This window comes from Macrobrachium nipponense, chromosome 21 (genome assembly GCF_015104395.2).
Source record: "Macrobrachium nipponense isolate FS-2020 chromosome 21, ASM1510439v2, whole genome shotgun sequence".
In the NCBI taxonomy this organism is placed as follows: Eukaryota; Metazoa; Arthropoda; class Malacostraca; order Decapoda; family Palaemonidae; genus Macrobrachium; species Macrobrachium nipponense.
In genome coordinates, this window is record NC_087212.1 from 57,306,790 (window position 1) to 57,326,445 (window position 19,656).

General features: G+C 35.3%; 1 protein-coding gene across 3 annotated transcripts in view; it reads left to right on the forward strand.

The window, feature by feature from the left end:
- The window catches only part of LOC135198047 (transmembrane protein 120 homolog), a 110,901-nt gene extending 103,008 nt beyond the window's left edge, over positions 1 to 7,893 (forward strand). For 2 of the 3 annotated variants that reach the window (XM_064225434.1, XM_064225436.1), the window contains one exon: positions 2,127 to 7,893. In XM_064225434.1, the coding sequence (XP_064081504.1) occupies positions 2,127 to 2,363 (237 nt within the window). In that variant the 3' untranslated portion in view covers positions 2,364 to 7,893. The remainder of the gene's footprint in view (positions 1 to 2,126) is intronic. The other variant, XM_064225435.1, reaches the window with a different exon arrangement.
- Positions 7,894 to 19,656: the final 11,763 nt, after the last annotated feature.

Genomic DNA, 19,656 nt, shown 5'->3' on the forward strand with positions numbered 1-19,656 from the left:
CCAAAGTTGCAGAAGAACTTATTTTTAAGTCACATTTAAAGTACTGCTATTTGGATAGATTTGGTAGCTGACAGTCAATATGCACATAGGAAGCAGTTAGGTACCTGCAATGTTCTTTTAGACTTGACATGCCATTTTCAAGAGAAACCTTGATAAGGGTTTTTAATGCAGAGTAATTCAAGAAGATTTTAGTGCTGCTTTCAATTTAGTAAATCACAAGGCCCTTATTTATAAATTTCAGAGTCTTGGAGAAGGGGGAGTATGTTTTAGGATTTCTCAAAATTTCCTTACAGGTGGGCAGCAGCAATTTGCATTAATGGGATTTGAGCAAACCTAGACCTATTGTTTCTGGAGTTCCACAGGGTATTGTGTCATGGTCCACCGTTATTTTTAGTGTATACAAGTGACATGGTTGTTGGCCTGAAAAACAAGATTGTTCAGTACGCCAATGATGCAACACTTCTGGTTGTACATAGTAGTCTCCATATAATAAGAAATGAAGCTGCCCTCAGCCTCAATTGGGACATTGACCAGATCAGTGAATGGTAGTTGGGTATGAGGCTGAATTCCAATAAAACAAAAACTATGGATTAGCAGATCTTGTACAGATTTTCCACTTCATCTTCCCTTTCGGGTGTATGGGACTGTGCTGAATGAGTGTGAAGCTTTAACTATTCTACATGTAACTCTTGAGAAACATCTAATGAAAATTTCAGGAAATGCTGCACAAAAATTAGGTACATGTATTGTTTCAGGAGGCCTTATTTATTTATAACAGCGATAAAATCAGTGCAACATGCTTAGGATATTTGTCCTTCCTTTACTAGAGTGCTGTTCTCTAGTATGGATGTCTACTTCTGCCAGAGATTTCGCTCTCCTAAGTAGTGGTTCATGGTGGTTTGTCTGTTTATTATTAGCATTGGTGGATGCCGTCTTGTCAAAGTTGTATTTTAATGAAGAACTTTCAAATTTACAATTGATCCTTGAACACCTTTTCCTGCCGAGAGCACCAGATTTGCTGATCAGCAGCACCAGTATGCAGAAAGTGTGCCTCATTGTCGAACTTCTCAGTTCCAGAGGTCCTTTATTCCTCACCATTAAACTGTGGAACAGCCTCCCTGAGGATGTCATGCAATTGAAACTTCAGAAGTTCAAGTGAAGATGCAGTGCATTATGTACTCCCCTTATACTATTCTTCTTGCATTTTAATAAGTTTTTACCTTTATTAATTTATTTTTTCTTTTTAATAAGTGGGATCTCTTCTTTCTGTTTCCCTTCACCTTCTCTTTCCAATGAACACCATATTCTTTGGAGGCTTGAATTTCAAGTCAGTGGCACCTGTGAGCTTGTTCCATATGAATAGGGTTCATCTTGTGAATAAGTAACAATAGTATTTTGAATTATATTGTACTATTATGTTATAATAATGTTGCTAAAATATGCCAATAATATTTAGGTATTTATTCAAATACTGAATTATGTAGCTTTTATTAGTAATTAATTTTAGTGTGGTACCTGTCATGAAGTAAAGTAACAATTTCCATGGGACACCTCAACTTAGTGGATTTCTGAACTTAACAGCTACCATATAATGATTGTTGTTTCCTATGCTACCATTTTAGATGTTATTTACATTTTTTTAGTGTATCTCTTAAATTGAATGTTGAATGTAAGTACAGGTAAGTCTAGTTTAGGAATCATATAGATTCTTAGTTACTTAAGGCTCTATTACTTATCAGAGGCCAGACCTTTGAAGTATCTGTTCAAGTTGAGGTGCTACTGTTCAGTTTGCATGGTATAGAAAGTAAATTTATTTATCTCCAATAAAAGTTTCAGAGCAGCAATTTTTACTTACTCAATCTTCAGTGTCTTCCACTCACAAATTGTATCATCTTTTCTTTGTGTACTCTCACCACGTCTGGTGCTTGATGAATCACTACTGCCACTTCAGAACTACATATCCGATAGTTCAGGTCTACTGCTATCATTATCATATCCAAATATAAAGCCACCTGTGCTACTTCATCATTGTGAGAAACCTCCCTTCATGGCATTTGTTGGTTACTGTAAGTCTACCCCTCATCCTGAATTTATAAGTATTATAAAAGTAACTTGATCTTTAACAGGATAAGGGATTGCCCCTTGAAGAAAAGCACATCAATAATGAAAATGAAAATATGACCACTGAAGGTGAAATGAACAAGCTGTTAGATGATGTGACAAAGGACATAGATTTTGAGAAAGTTGATAAAGAGAATGAAGATGATGTAACAGATTCAGATGCAGATGATGACATTCTTGATTCTGAAGAGACTCCAAATCCAGAGGACAAATTATCTGAGGAATCAAAGAAAGAAAAATGAGCAAGGAACATTAATTGTAAGTGTTAAAAGGTACAGTTAGTTGAAATGTAAGCATTTATATATTTTAATACTATCAAAATCAAAAATATAAATTGTCAAATGGAGTTGTAAAATTATCTTCCAGTCAAGTAGGCCTAAAATACAGTTCTTCATATTTTTTTGTAATAAAAAATTATATTTGTGATTTTGCAACAGATTTTAGAGTACTGTATTTTCGTGAATGTCTTGCCATGTAGATTTTTTCAAGATGAGTAACTTTTATGTGGGTAATTGTTAGAGATTTTAATGGACAATAATGAAAGATTTCTTGAAACTGTTCTAACAGCAGAGTCATATATTGCATCAAAATTTATTGCATGCCAATACATTCAGTAGAAATCACTTAGAAATCATTACCCCTCTCTGCAGCTAGACCTATTTTTGTCTAATCTTTCGGGTGTCTCCATTGCATGTCTGGTTATATGAGCACCATGATTTTGTACTGTACATTGTCTTCGCAAACAAAATTTGTATGACTTGCCACTTTATTTTCCACAGAACCTCAGGTATTTCACAACCCAGTACTTTCCAATTGCTTACTCAAGCGTGTGTCTACTAGTGTTGTCATGTGTTGAGAGGAACAAAAATATGTATGTGGTAAAGTACTTAGCAGTTGCATGTGTTCAAGTTTCTTCCATAAATAAAAAGTTATGCCAACAGGATAAAATGATTCAATGTTTATGTTCTTGGACATAAGAGGTTCAAGTATGAGATTTGATGGGCTTCATTGTGCTGATCAATATTAACTTTTTTTTTTTTAAATCTGTATAAGGTATTCATTTTATTTTTTGGCATCAAGAGGAAGAAAGTTGGGCTGTTTACTCTATACTTTTTAAAGGAGCCTATGAAGACTATCTTTGAGAAATCATACAATTATCGTTCTACTTAATGATTCTTTTACACATGCTGTTGGCATTGTGTTTTTAATGTTCCATTCAACCCTTGGAAAACTTTGATTGACCACTTCAGAACAATAACTGGTAATGCATGTATGAAGTCTGAAATCTCAGACAGTTTGAGTTTGAATGCATGAGTTGCGTTAACTTCTCTTTTTTTTTTTTTTTTTTACGTAAGTCATACTAAATATCAATCATAGATTTATATCCATTTGAGAGTATTAGTCTCATAGCAGGACTTAGCTTGCCCTGAAATCAGTTAATAACTAACAAGAAATAAATGAGAGCAAAATTAAAAATTATCTAGCATTGAAAATACTTTAGCTTTTAGCAACTACACAACAGTTCACAGAAGTCATGATGATAAACAGTGAAAAGTAAAAGAAAATCCTACCTACATGTGTGCTCAGTTCAGAATCCAGGAGTATCAGAGTATGCAATAATATAGTAACTTAAATATAGAGATATGGTTGTTCTAGATGTTTTGTGTATAATATACATTATCCCAAAATATGAAGTCTGTATATCATAACTTTTTTTAGGAAAATTTACATTATTTTCTTAGTTTATACTAGGAGAAAATTTATTATTATTATTATATAGGCAGTTTTAAGGCTAGTAATGGCTGTGGGTCCTCAGATGGAGCAGTCTCATACAAAAGAGCTGTGGAAAATTTGTATGGACAGTGGAAATATAACTACATCTGAATTATGGTTCATAAGTGAATATGTTCATTTTAATAAATATATAACCTCAGCATTTAAAGCTCAAATGGTGAATTGAAGTAAGCTTCAAAAGACTGTGTCAAGCATAACAGCAACCAACTTAATTTTACTGTTTGGCTGTGAGGAAGTTTTCTTAAACCAGGATGTACTGACCTAGCATGATTTGATTTTAAAATTAATACTAATTAAGTAGATGAACCTCTTGTTATTAAGAGCAATTCTTTATTTTTCCTTTTGTTTTCTAGTCAGACACATGATCATCATGTAAACAGAATATTTAGTATATTAACAATACTAATAGATAGTACACTTAATGGATAGGAAACCATTTAATAATTCTAGTCACAATGTAAAATGTAACTAATTTTTGTACCCAGTTATACAGACAAACCACTTAAGCACTGAGGGTTCCTAGTTATAGAAATCCATAGGTATCACTTACACTAGGTATGGAAATCCATAGGTATCACATACAGTAAAATAGTTGATAGTAAACATTCGTAGGGATGCACTAAAATTACAATTTTGTATCAAAAGAGAATGAACAGCTTGATATTGGAAATTGTTAGTGCCTTCAAGTGACATTCCGGAGTGATTTTTGTTAAATTTTTATATGCACGGTTGTTGAATAGGATACTGTACAGGCAAATCAGGCATTTCCAGTATCCTAGTTCTAAGTGCTTTAAAATGATTTCCGTCCACAAATAATGTGTACTTTTAGTTTTCATAAATTTTCACTTGCAAAATGAACATTCAGAATTACCAGGTCTACAAAATATTTCAGCACTTTATTAAGGCACTAGACAAATGGATTTTCTCCTGTGGGGTTCGGTTCATTTGTGTTCTCTTAGCCCAACTGATTTCCTAAATACTTCAGAGTACAAGTCTAATTTAATTTTAATTTTCTTGTCAAATTTATATTTCAATGATTTACCAGTCAATCAAGTTTTCCCAGGTTGAAACATTCTCAGGCTTCTCTTATTTAACATTTACACATTTAAATAACGCTGGGTTGAAATTAAGGTATGTGTTGTAGTCTTATTGCTCACTAGTTTATCAGATTTTGCTCTCTTCAGCCAAACAGGTTTTGCTTTTGGAAATAATGCATTAAAACTTTTAACAAATTTTTTTAAAATTTAATATCAGGTAGCCAAGTATGCATTTAAAATCAAATATAGAAGTTGTGCATCTCTTTGAGATAAGGTGCGTTAATATTTTCGAGCCAAACGAAAGACTACTTGTAACTTATTAAACAGTGGTTATTGTGAAATAAAAATATAGGGATGATTTTTCCTGCTTCAGATTTTTTGTATTCAACAATATTATAACCAAAAAGGTAACAGATAGAATATTCTGAAATATCCTTACTTTTTTTTTATATATATACAGAATTTTTTTGCCTTAGCTCATTCTGATATATAATTATGTTTTTTTTTTATTATTTGCCAATTCAGAGGATATCCAACAATTTGTAAAAATGTATAAGAAATATATCTCGGCAAGAGCAAGTATCTTCTGAGTTCTAACTGGATTTGTTTGTTAAAACACTAATGCATTATTGCAGATATTTTACCCTAAGGCAAATATGAAAAATTCATTCTCAGAGAAGCACAAATAATTTACACTTAGCTCTTAAGATTTAATTTTGTATGGACAACATTAGTTAAGTAAAATATGGTACATGTATTATGATTTTTTGTTCTTTTACAATGATAAACCTTATTATGCTAATGGTGATGGTGTGGAAAATGCAAACAGGCAGTCAATAAATTATGTAATGAACTTTAGGATTTAAAATCTATGATTACCAACAAAATTTATGGCAGATCTTTTAGAACAAGGTAAATGAACTTCATATACAAGTACTGTGATTAAGCTGCCTATTGATTTATGTTTGCTTAAAGTTAAGCAGATGGCCTGGATAACTAATCTCAAGATAAAACTTATTCATTCACATAGGTAAACAGCATTGCAAGATATCAGTAATCACCGAAATAGTAGAAGCTTTCTAAAGTTTCACAGTAAATAACATGAAAAGACATTAATAGAAAGAACGTTGCTATTACCTGTAATGCAATTTGGATTTTACCAAACTCTGTAGCTGAAAATTTTATTGTTGATCATTTTAATTCTTTATAATACTCACAACTTATGAGATGTAATGAGCAATAGGAATAAAATAAGCTGGGGAAATATCTAAAGTACAGTGAAAATATGATGGAAGACAACTTTGTATTTGAGAATTACAGGTGATAGCTTGATTGTATTTTAATAGCCAAAAATTTGACAAGAAATCATTGCTTGCCATACAGTGTGCACAGTTAGATTTAGTTCCTCCACAGTTAAAATTAAGATGGCAAATTGGAGATATGTACTCAGATATAAAATATATCAAAATGTTAAGGAAAGGTGGAAGTTTTCATGAATCATTTAATGAGATGAAATTTTTCAGTAGCCTACACAAAATAAAGATGTCCTGAAACACATTGTATAGTATTTTAATGACTTCAAAGTGTCTTCAGATGCGATGTGTAGGATGTAATAGAAAACTAGGTTTAATCAGAGAGAGTCTTATTTTTAGGGTGTATTTTAATGACTTCAGAGAGGCGTCATATTTGAGCTGTAGGCTGTAAAAAAGTTGGTTTAATTGGAGAAGGCTTGTTTTTATGGTAAAAGTAGCTTTTGTCCTTTTAAGTCGAGAGATATTTCATTACAAGGCAGACAGAGGCCAAATCTTTCCCAACAAATAGAGGCACTATTGTTTTAGAGGAATCTGGTTCAGTATTTGTACTTCTTTTCAGGTAATACAAGTTATCTGGTTGCATAAAACTTTTTGTGCTTTATGTTCATTGGTCAGTGTTTCATAAAAGAAAATGTTTATCTTGATGAAGTATCTTTAAACTGATTTAACTATTGTGGTTAAGCTTGTTCTTCCAGATGTATTTTTTGACTAAAATTGTCATAGCACCTTAATATGTTTCTGTTTCTATAGTTCAAATATTGTGCATTACATTACTACTTTGTAGCAAGTGCTCCACCAAGACCATTTTTACAGACTTGTGTTACTTGGTCCATTTTCTTAACATGCATTTAGCTATGAAAATTAGGCTTTGTGCATCTCCTATAGCATTTCTTGTCGTACTTCACTCTCACAAGACCTTGCATCAAAATTTTGTCATCCCCAATTTTTTTTTTTATTATTATTAAAGAATTGTGGGCAGCTAAATATTAATGAAACTAATTTTTGAATTTTTGTTCAGCTGTTGTTGACATTTTGCTTTGTGCTAAATTATTTATAGTCCCTGAGAAAAAGTACTTTTTATGTGCTGTTTGTTGGACCTTTGCACATTTGCTAAAACGGTTTTTAAAAAACCACCATGATTTTCATATAAATGTTAAGTATATACCCACCGCATTTATAGTTTCCAGATAGGATTTTTAAGTTGAAAAATACTACAACGTGGGTATACTCTAATGGCTTTTATGCTTATAAATTTTTTGCATTTTCCGTTAAATATTTTACAGGACTTGTTTGCCAAATCAAAAGGTATTTATTAGTTTTTTTACTTGAATGATGTTTTTGTCTACCTATATATTTTACTGGGATTACTATTGTACTGTATATGATAGCACCATTTTTCAAATAAAAGCTCATGATTATCATGAAGTAAATCATTCTAGTTGTCACATTTTTGTTACACTACAGTATGTTATAGCCACTGTGTATGGTCAATGTCATTTGCGTTATGTTTTGTATGAGTAAATGGTATGTATGTATATACAGTATATATATATCTTGATGATGTAAATAATGGTTACAACTACCAACATTTTGTATCTGGGGAGTTGAATAAATGTATGTTGAACTGATTATGACTTTTTCTAATTACATAATACAATTTAACTTCTTCCATACTTACATTTTTTTATGCTTCCAGTTTTATTTTTTAAAAAAAGGTAAATGTACTAGGCCTACAGATTACCTTTCACTGATATCAGAAGTCTAAAAAGTCATCCAGACCATATTTTTTATGACAAAAAACTTTTTCATACAAACAATAATATCAAGCCTCATTTGTAATTTCAATGCCCTCCAACACACTTCCTTACACCTTGTAGATAAAATTAGATTAGAGACTTGACACACGCTCACCAGGGAATTTAGTACCTTCCTCATTGTTAGCATGGGGCTGGTTGCCAAGTGGTAAGAAACAGAAAAGGGTTGAATACTCCAATTATGATTGATGGGATTGTGCATTCTTTGCACAACTGTGATGCTGAACTGCAGTCTGAGCATGGATTTTACAATGGCAGTTGCATTATGCTTGGTTTTAGTCTGTTATTATTGCTCATTTTGATTTTGCTGACCACTTGGAAAGAATGTTATGCTCAATGAACTGTGATCTTGCACTTTCAGGAATATGCTTTTACTTATAGTACACAAAGTTTTCCTGTTATATTTTAACTTATTTCATTTTGGGTCTATTCATGGGAAAAACACCTTAGTGGCATGATTGGTATGGTCTTGACGTGCCACCTTGGTGGCCATGAGTTTGATTCTTGGGCACCACTAGGGTGTTAAGAGATGTGTATTTCTGGTGATAGAAGTTCACTCTCGACATGGTTCGGAAGTCACGTAAAGCGTTGGTCCCGTTGCTGAATAACCATTGGTTCCCTACAACGTAAAAACACCATACAAACAAACAATTCATTGGAAAGGTTGTTTTACACACTACGTCCATTTTCATATATGTAAATTGCCATTTTGATAATTGGATTTTGTGACCTTTGTAAATTAATACTTTTTAAGTTATTGCTTATCTTCCCCCTCCTTGTTTTAGCTTTTAGGTAAGGATTTTGGGATATTTTCTGGATACTGAACCCCAGCAAAGTTTGGAGGGTCGTTATCTAGAATTAATATTTCTTTGGGGTCTTTACCTTTAAGATACAGTGCATCCTCAACTTTCGCTTCCACCAGCTTATAGCAATCCGATCTTAGGCCACTTTTTCAACGCCACCAATGGTGTTTTACAGTTCCGTAACTTGATGCTGCATAAAGTTAATGGCTCTTACAGCACTGCAATTTCATGCAGCACCAAAACTAAAGTTAAGGTGCCGTAAATGCTGTTAAAGTCCCAATAACAGGAAAACATAGACTTATGGTGAAAATCAACTTCCAGCATGATGCTGAAACAGATCCCCCGCCAGTAGTCTGTAGATGCACAGTATATACAGTCTTTTGTTTATGTTTTTACAATCATCCCAACGGGCTTGTACTAATCACGCCACAAAGGTGGATGCATACTGGGTTAAAACCCTTGGGGGTTGATATCTAGGAAAGCTCAAGATTTTGTTCACAATAACAGTTACCATGCAGTTTTTTATATATATATATATCTACTGTTACAGTACAGTATTACATTGAAATATGTTAGATGGCGAATCAATGTTTTCATTGTTATCAGTGATCTTTCCCTGCCATGTGCTCGCCTCAGGGGAAGAATGTTATCCTGGTCACATGCACTGAACCATGACCTTGTACTTTCTTTAATGTTTGTTTGCATTCTTTGCATGTATGATGTGATTTTTTCTATAAAAGAAAACCACTGAGATGGCTTTGACTGTCCATCTGCACTTTTTCTCTCCACCCTCAAATCTTAAAACTACTGAGGCCAGAGGGTTGCAAATTGGTGTTGATCACTACCCTCAGATCTCCAAAACTTCTGAGGCTAAAGAGTTGCAAATTGGTATGTTGATCATCCATCCTCCAATCATCAAACATAAATTTCAGCCTTCTAGCCTCAGTAATTTTGACTATTTATGGTTAACCATGGATCATGCATCTGGCACCACTAGAAATGCCAGTAACACTAGCCAAGTCCTACTCCAGAAGCATCACTGATGCATCTTCACTAGACTGCATCTGGGGAGCAACTAAGGCCTGCCTAATCGTGGCTGAGAGTTTCATGCTGCAGGCATTTAATGATGACAGTCTAAGATATTTACAATTAGATCCTTAAAGGTGCTTTTTAAAATTTTGATTTGGTAGCTTTTTAAAAATTTTGATTTGGTCAGCTGTTGAGTCCTATACGTACTTAGTTTTTTTCCATCTGTCCACCCGCCTGTGGTGTTTACGTATGGTAACACTGCGTCCCGGGTTTCAGATAGTTACATTCAGCTTTGATTTAACAATTATAATAATATCCTATTCGAATATTAATGGTGTAATTCGCATACAATAAATTATTAAAACACTTTCAGCTGCAAATGTACACCCAGATATCCTTTTATTTACCTAAAACTTACACATAGCATAACTATCGAAAGCTCAGGACACAGTTTTACCATACACAAACACCACTGATGGGTGGACAGATGGAAAAAAACAGAGTATAGTTTCATTGGTTCCTTACTTATGTCTATGACGGTGGAAGGTGTGCCGTTGTAGGTCTTGTCTGATATATTTCCTCCAGCACAATGGGTGGGGGGTGGGTTATGATTAAAGTTTACAGTGGATGTTGGTCATGTTCTCTAGATTTGCTCTCTTTCCATTTGGTTTATTGGCCTGATCATCTTCTAGGCTCCCTCCACTTCATGGAATTCTTACTCACAAATTGACACACTGCCTTTGTCCCCAACTGAAGGTGGAAGTCCCCAGAGAATTTTACTCCCTGATGTCCCAGACTACCCCTCCTCCACAGGCATGGTTCTGGCCCTGCAGGATTTAGGACATTTATGAGTGGTTCTTTTCACAAGAGATCACATTTGATTTCCTTTCTGGGGAAGATGATTCATGTTGGACTGGAATTCATCCTTAGATCAGTGTACTTGGCTGCCTCACTACTGTTGATCTAGGACTGCAGTATGCTCGGTTCAATCCTTCAGCTCTCATGAAGGTTTTATCATTTGCTCCCCTAATTTCTGAAAGTGTAGTGACAAGGCCTACAAGGGGTTTGATGGAGTTGTCAGGTTATAAGGGCACATGGCTTACTATTTGCATAGACCTATAAGATCCATGCCTGCTCGTCCCATTCTTCTAGCTCACAGTTTGCATAGACCTATAAGATCCATGCCTGCTCGTCCCATTCTTCTAGCTCACAGTGGCATTTTGTCTTTATTTATGAGGACCAGAGTTTCCTATACTGTCCTTGCCCTTTACCCCAGTCTACACACTGCCTTCAGGTTATTACAGACCCCTTGTTGGAGTGCACATTGGTGGTTAAAAGTTTATTTCACAAGTCTAGAGTTATTTGACAGGTTTGTTTGAAAGCTCTTGGTGCATTTTCTATCCCTTCATCAATCTTCCAACCTCCAGTGCTATTTGGCGAGGTTCAAACTGGCCCCTTTCTATGCAAGAAGTGAGCAGTTCTGCAATATCTTAGTGTTGGCCCATCTTTTGGGTTATGTGCCCATAGCCCCCAGGGCTCTTGTACTTTTGTCTTGTGGCTTGGGTCCTTGGTTTGTAGGGATCCCTTCCTCTAGCTTCATTCTAGAGTCATATCTACTGAATTAATCCTTCATTCCAGCCATTTTCACACTTCAATTAGTGTTGGAAATATGGACTTCCCCCTTGTTGTGCCAACATGGTTTTCTGGCCCAGAGAATTATACTTGCTTTTTTTATTTGTGGCCACATTTCTCAAAATCCATCATTTTTATGGCTCCTTGTTGAGTCTGCATCCTGATTATGACTGTCAGTGATTAGAGGAGGATAAGATAAGACATGCCTTAATTCTTCCCACATCATATTGTCAGTTCCATTCTTGAGTAGCTGACTGGCACTGAACTAAGTTGCAGTTACTGCTGGAGATTTCAGCAATGTTCTGCTACTGACAATACAGTTCTGCAATGTGGACCAGAGGCTCAACAATGGTTTGAATAAAAAGTAAGGGATGATTTGCAAATCTTATCTCATTTGAGGAACGAGACCCTTTTGGGGGGAGAGGTTGGGGAGTCTCCGAAAATCTATTACGTACTAGTACTAGTATGGTTAGGCCGAGAGTGCAGAGGCTCTGGTTACAGAACTTCGAATGCTGATCTTGTGGTTCCCATGATATGTCGCCTTTATCTACATCAACAATTGTCGCCACACTTGTGAGACATAGCATTGGAAGGTAAACTCCCTTATAATGGTCAGTACTTGTCTTAAATAAGCATGTTGCCTTCAAAAGAGCACAACATTCATGAGAATAGACTAACCTGCTTTATATCCAGCAAATAAAATGTCTAGTGAGAATAATTGTAGAGACTTTAAAGAACAAAAATGAGTTACAGGAACTTGCATATGAGGTTTGGGATGTACATCCCACAGAATGGGGTGGTGTCCAGAAACACATAGGTTTGAAGACAATTAAGAGACAGGCAAAAAGACAACTGGGGAATATAAATAATTGAATAAAAATAGAGGTGGAAATTATACAAAATAACATATGCAAAACATTGATGCTTGCTAAAAGGTTTTACAGAAAGTGAATATCTGAAATGCACAGACAAGGCAAGAATAAAGGGGAAAATGCCACATTCTCAGTGAAAATAAGCTGGGAGTCTGCTCACAAATTTGTAAGTAATGACTTATAAAAAAAAATTCAAAAAATCAATAAAATAATCATAAAAAACAAATGAGAGTCAAGAACAAATATCCACATTGATGTGGATGCATTAAAAAAAGTGGAGAGCTCAGGTCGAGGAGATTTTCATTGCTTTATTGAAAATGCCGCACAAGCAAATGATCAATTGCTGCCTACAGATAGGCGAATGGCCATTCCACCTTCTGTCAACAAGACTAGGAATTATGTGTCTGGGGACACTCAGGACTGAATGAGTGCTCAATTTAATTGATGGATTATGATGAAAAAAATAATTTAGGGTTTTCTTAAGCATACTATATGACAGCACGAGTAAAATGGTATTGTATAACTTGGCTTACAAAATTTATTAACACTTATGCATCAGATTACAGCCTTCCCTTAGTTACAGCCTTCATGACTAACCATACACACAACAACAACAAAATTCATTCTTTATTTCACAAACTAATATTTTATCATTTTATCATTGTTAACAGCTTCATTTAGAGAGAGCCAGGCATAGCAGTGTTCTAATACTAACTTACTGGTGGATTTATGCTACAACCCATCAATAATGAGCTAGACTATATTTGATGGCCCCTAATTAACAATGGATGCCATGGTAGATAGAAAGACAAAACTGACGAGGAATTAAAACAATATCGGAGAGGCAACCCCTTCTAATCATTATGAAAGAGTGGCTTCAAAGATATTCAAACTCTAACTTTGTCCTCTTCAGTTATGAGATAGTCTGTAAGATAACCACCACAAAAGGGTCCGGCACACAGATGCTAAGGCTATGCTACTTCTTTGTAACATCTTATGCCAGATGATTCCAAGTTATATTCAAAACCATATCGTGATAGTTTGTTTACCCAGACTGCTAACTAACATAGAAAATGGTCTGAACAAGTCTGAGTAAAAATTCTCCAGCAAATCTGATAATCTAAATAAAACGACGAATCTTAAACAAAATACAATTGTTAAAACCATTTTCCAATGTAGGAATAGCTGTGAACCACTAAGCTATGTATCAATAGAAAAAAGGACAGAAATGTAAGGAGTTATATAGGCGCAGATACCAGGAGTGATCATGGCTAGGAAAAGGTAGCCTGAAAATCTAATAACTACAAGACATTGCTGGTTTTAGAACAAAGCACGGATTGCACAAATCAAATGCTATGTGTGTTTAAAACGTACTGACAATTAGTGCATGGCATTAAAAAGTCCCTTTGATGGTTATTATCGATTGTGAGCAAATATGAAAAGTCTTGCGACACTGCATTCCCATCAAGAGGCTAGAACTGCGAGAACTTACATTCGCCACATTTTAAAAAATTGAGAGAAAAACGCGTTCAAAGTTTCCAAAATTGGTAATGCCATAGCTAGTTTATTATTTGTTTCTCAGGAAAAAATCTTATATTAAAATTTTCCAAATTTCATGTACTTTAACGCTAGGCTAGCCAAAAAATTAGACTTCACAACTTATGCTACTAGAAGCTATTAAGTAGTAGTAAATGAATTTGCTAAGGCATTTTTTTGGCATTTGAAACACTTGAAACACGTTTCTTCATCGCTTAAATAGTCAACAAGTTAATTTCCAATTGTAGATTTGTTACTTAGTAATAGTGCATTGCTTTCAGTAGCCCAGATACGATTTTCAGACTTTTCATTTGCTACTAGAAGTGTCTAAGAGGCACCTACTAGCAGCAAGCTTATAACGAAAAAAAAACCACGAAAACTGTAAAAAAAAAAAAAACAGACGTAAATAAGAGCGAAGGAGAGTTCTGTTTACAAGCCTCCGCTCCGCTCAGCTGTGGCGGGTTAGATCGCACACCATCGGCTGACTCATGACAACTGACTTCAGTGGTGAAAGTAAGTTCTCGCTCGCCAGGAGAACTCTGTGAAGCGAGAACTTACATTTGCATAAAAAAATACTTATGTATAGAGGCCATACGGTTGACTTTACAGTGCCCTAACTTAGATTAGCTCCATTCCCCCCAATAGTTTAGGTGGTGAATGAACGTTTAAGACCAAAAAACGCATTTTGACCAGGTATGGCAAATGCAAGTTCTCGCAGTGCTAGCCTCAAATATTTAAGGCTAATAAAAAATGTTCTTGAATGAGCTTAATGCAAAATTAATGTTGGTGGGTTTTTGTCAAATGAACTGTAGCAAATGGTCAGGTAGGTGCTACAAAGTTGTTATTTCACCCATGCTCTTTAGCCTTAATATTTTTTACAAATAAGAAAATCTGTCGGAGATAGAAGAAAAGGTGTAAATTGAAGAAAAGGTTTGGATTGGAGAAATTATACATACGAAGGACCATATTAAGATATGCTGTTTTAATCAGCAAAACCACAAGATTGACAAAACTCAGATTTCTGGAGGGAACTGAAGATAAATCTAAAAAACAGAAATATCGAACGAATACACAAAAAGTAATGAAATGACAACGGATGGAGAAAGGATTAATGCGGTTAAATCTGAATAATATTCAGGAAAATATCTTGTGCGAATGGTCTTGCTATGAAAGACTATAAAAGGTTAGTCAAGCAATGAGCAGGTTGAATAAAACTTGGAGACCAAATGGATTCATATAAAAATAGAACTTCAAGAGGAGTATTCGTATTCTATTCCAAACGGCAGATGGCAGTATAGTTAGAAATTATTCCAAATGGGAATTATTGACGTTCCATGTAGATGAGGCGATGAAAGGGATATGCAGATAGCCTGATAGGTACATGGCCTGGATATGCACTTCGCACCGGCCCGAGGAGAATACTATGTGAGCAGTCAGCTGGGCTCACGTAGGCACCAGAAGTGAAGATGAGTGGAAGTTTACGGATGATAAAGCACATCAAAGACATAAGTGAGAATTCCATTGAGCCCCTTTACCACATATGACAACGGAGGCTATGATGATGAAATATGAGGTCTTCGAATCGTTTATTAGCTACTTAATACTGAGAAAGATGCAAATCTGATAACCAAAATGACAACGAACATGACTATCATAAGTTGCATAACTTGCATTGCCAAACTTCTTCCTGACTTTATAAACCGACTACTGTTAACCTGCACCCCACAATTCTGGGTTCTTCAATCCGGTCATAAAATCCTTTTTATCTTTTTTTTCTATCTCGTATCATTTATTTTCATCAATGAATCCGAGCTAGACTTTGGGCGTTTATCTAATTCATCAAGATAATGAGAAACTGAATCATCCTTATCCCTCCTTGACATTAAAACAAATTAATGTATGATTTAATTTTTTTTTAACTATAAATCACCCTTTACTTGTCATCACATTCAGTTCTTTCGCTCATTCTACGTCTACGCTGTTAGATATGCAGGACAATAGTGTCAATCTGCTTACCCTCTCTGACCTGGTAAAAGGCAGGATTAATAGAGTACTCTGTTAATCCTGGTATAAGGAAGATGTGACAACGTTCAGCTATAGCTACACGATATCCCAACTTATATGTCAAGGTTTTATGAACCAAATCAGGAAAAAGTGCCTGTCTAAACTTAGGAAAGGCAATTTTGTATAATACATAATAAGTACAGCAACTTTGAACATAAAACATATTTTGATGTTTAGTTGTAGGTACTAGTGGACTAAAGGCCCAAGGAAATGCATGGAAACATAAGCGACAAAAAAGTATTAAGAAAAGGGATATGGAAATGCCTAAAAATTGAAATTGAAATAGAAAAAGAGATAGCTTTACGAATCGAGTGGAACTGAATTATTTATTTATGATAAATGGGTAGCAGGACTCAAAACGTCAATGTTAATTCAAATCTGTAACAGATAAAACGATATCCGTCGGTGGCAAGAATCCCAGGTGTCAAACGCAGTTCGCTGATGACCAGTTGAACTTTTTTCATTTTTTTAATCTCACCAGCTAGCGCTTTATTAGTAACAGGCATATTTTCCTACAACTTGAAAATAAGAAATTTTGCATTGGTACGTCCGACTGATTGCAGCCAGGTCGCCAGTTCTATCCATCACCCACCCCCCACCCGCCTTCCCTCCCAAAAGAGAGAGAGAGAGAGAGACAACAAGTTTCAAATTTTCTGCAACGGATCACAACCCAAGCAGAGTTCGTTTCCTCGCGATCATCTCCTATCTTTGCTCGACCAGATAAGGGCGTTGTGAGGATCAAATACAAATTAGCCGTTGCTGAACTTATGACGCAACTATCCAAGTTATGGGGCCTGAACATGGTCACAGTGGGATTCTCTTGCGCTGCTTGATTCAGCTTAAGTCTTCGTCAGCATGGATTTTGTTTGACAAACAGTCCGTATATTGGTGTAACTATGAAATAGTATATTTTTCTATTTGGTCGAATTAAATGGCCAAACACATTTTAGAAAGCATGCATAAATTTTTGGTGGTTAATTTACTGACTATTCAGCTCCTTGTTTCTACTTTGATTTTCAAGAAAGCAGTAGCAGGTGAGTTGTACATCGAACTTGCAAGGAAAATTGTACAAGATTTTCACGATAATTTCGCTAAGGAACGAAAGCATTTCTTACCATTACGTAACATGTCGTATTAAATCCACTAATAATAAAAAGAATAAGTCATTGAAGACAATCGAGTCCGCATTGCTAAAACAATCTTCTATTTTTCTGTACTAATAATCCTTGTAGCTATTTTCACTCTTGCGCTTACCTCCCTGTCAATCCAGAATAATACAAATTAATGTTTCGACTTTCTGGCTGGCAAGTGCTACAATAAGCGTTTTAAGAATCACGCTGACCAATTTCAAGAGTGTGATGCTGAAGACCTTAACAATTAATGTGAATAAAACAATCGTTGATGAAGACAACGCTAAGTACAAAAAAGATTAAGAAAATATGCTTTTCAGTGAATAGGTAAATAACAGCTTAAAATGCAGAGGACATTTTTTTTTTACCTACTCTTTCTTTGAAAGTTCATTGTGATTATCCGCTAGAGTCTAGACCATAGTATGCAAAATGGCTTTCCAAGTTTACTGGAAGATATAGTAGGTCCTTAGGAAATAAAACCGCGAAATTCCCAGAAGCCAGGTGACATAATCACAACAACAACAAACGCATAAAAAATGCAGTATGTGATAAATGTATCAACTGATGCCGCAAATACACATTACGACAACGAACAGAGGCATATACATATTCTCCCCAGTAATTATCCAAGAATGAACGAAAAGCCTAAAGTTCAACAGTGACCCATATTTTACAAAGATGTCCTGAAAAATACGAGAATGCTGAAATATGTAAACAACACTGAATAACAAATACTCATATGAACTATAAAGTTTAGTCTTTGTTTTGAGTTTGATTAAAATGACTGATGTTTGAAATGCAGAGAAGCACTGATTCTTTATTTGCTAGACGGTTACAAGATTGAAAGTACTGTCAAAGCAACAAAAATCGTTAAAAAAATGGTTTGCTTAAACCGCAATGCATCTCGATCTCGAGTTAAAGCAAAGCTCCACTCAGCCAGGGCAAGTTAGATTTCCACAGACACAATTATGACTTCACTGTCCCTGTGAACTATGGAAGTGGGGAAGGGGTATAAGCAAGGCCTTTTGAATAAACAAACGGAGAGCGTTCGCAGACTGCAAGGCAGAGAAATCCACCACCTAAAAGGATTATCCATTTTCCCTAAAAGTTAATTTCTGTCTCTAATAATAATAATAATAATAATAATAATAATAATAATAATAATAATAATAATAATACTAATAATAAAATCAGAGACGACCAACCATTGGTAAGATTTTTGTTAAGACCGATTCGCAACTTTTTAGGAAATCCTGTTACTTCCCGGTTGCCTCTTCCACATGCCTGACGTTCCACCTTGTAGCATATGAACGCCGAAACAAAAGTCAAACAGGTCTCTGAACTCAGCACCATGCCATTTGCAGTCACGTGACCAGTGTGTTTCCTGATATGCATTCGCCAAATTATGTAAGAATAGAATGGCTGAAAATGGGAAATCTGAAACTGTTGTAAAGAATAACTTTGTTCGCAACTAAAATCTCGCACCTTATTTAGATTATAAATAGTTTATAAAACTTTCCTATTCTCTGGGCCTTCATACTAACAGTATATAAAAGCCGCCCAAAAAGCCCCTCCCATTTCCCATACCCACCAATCTTGAAAGGTACAAAAAAACGGGCCTATAGGATAATTTTTTTGGTCTATGCTACATAAATAATATGAAGGGAAACAGGAAAGAGGCTACGCGAGAATAGGGGAAGGTGTTTGAAAGTGGTGAAAAGGGGAGCTTTAACGGTTGGGGATCTGCAGAGGCAAGGCTGCTACACGGAAGATCCTGACCGCGCGATACCTTCGACGAAGCCCAAGTTGAAACTGGTGTTCAACTCCCAGTCCCGACGTGTGAGGACACTTCGGGCTAAAAATAAAACGGTCCAAGTTTATAGATCATCTATTTATATACATACATACACACATTTATTTGTTCAATGACCTTCCGAGTATATTTTTGGAAGCCTGTCTTGGAATTGCTTGAAAACATTGAAATGAGTGGCGTGCAAGTTTAGGAGGTTAGGTAAATTTAAGTTAGGACTGTTGGGTTAGATCATATATTCCCTCTGAAATGCGCGTCGATAAAACAGTAGAAAACACGAAGATCCATTTATTCCACCCTCACACATTGCAAAAAAACAGGTTAACTGTTACACTAAACTTTACAGGAAAGGCAGATCAAATGGAAACTTGACTAAAGTCTTATGATGACCACATTATTATCATTATTAGTATCACTTACAAAATGATGAGATGAACAAGGCCAAAAGAAGTGAGTAAAAATAATTAAAAACAAATAATCAAATATGAAAATTAGGACTCGGTGATATGACAATTTTGATCCGTATAACAGCCTCTGAGGAACAATGATTTGGTAAAATTTAAACTCGGTTACTCATCCATCAGCTAAGCGCAAGGTCTGTAGATTCTATAGACCTTGGCTAAATGGATCGTTAATGATAAGGAATACAATATGGCAGATCGGGTCACACACACTAAAAATGCCTTTAGGCAAGAGCTAGT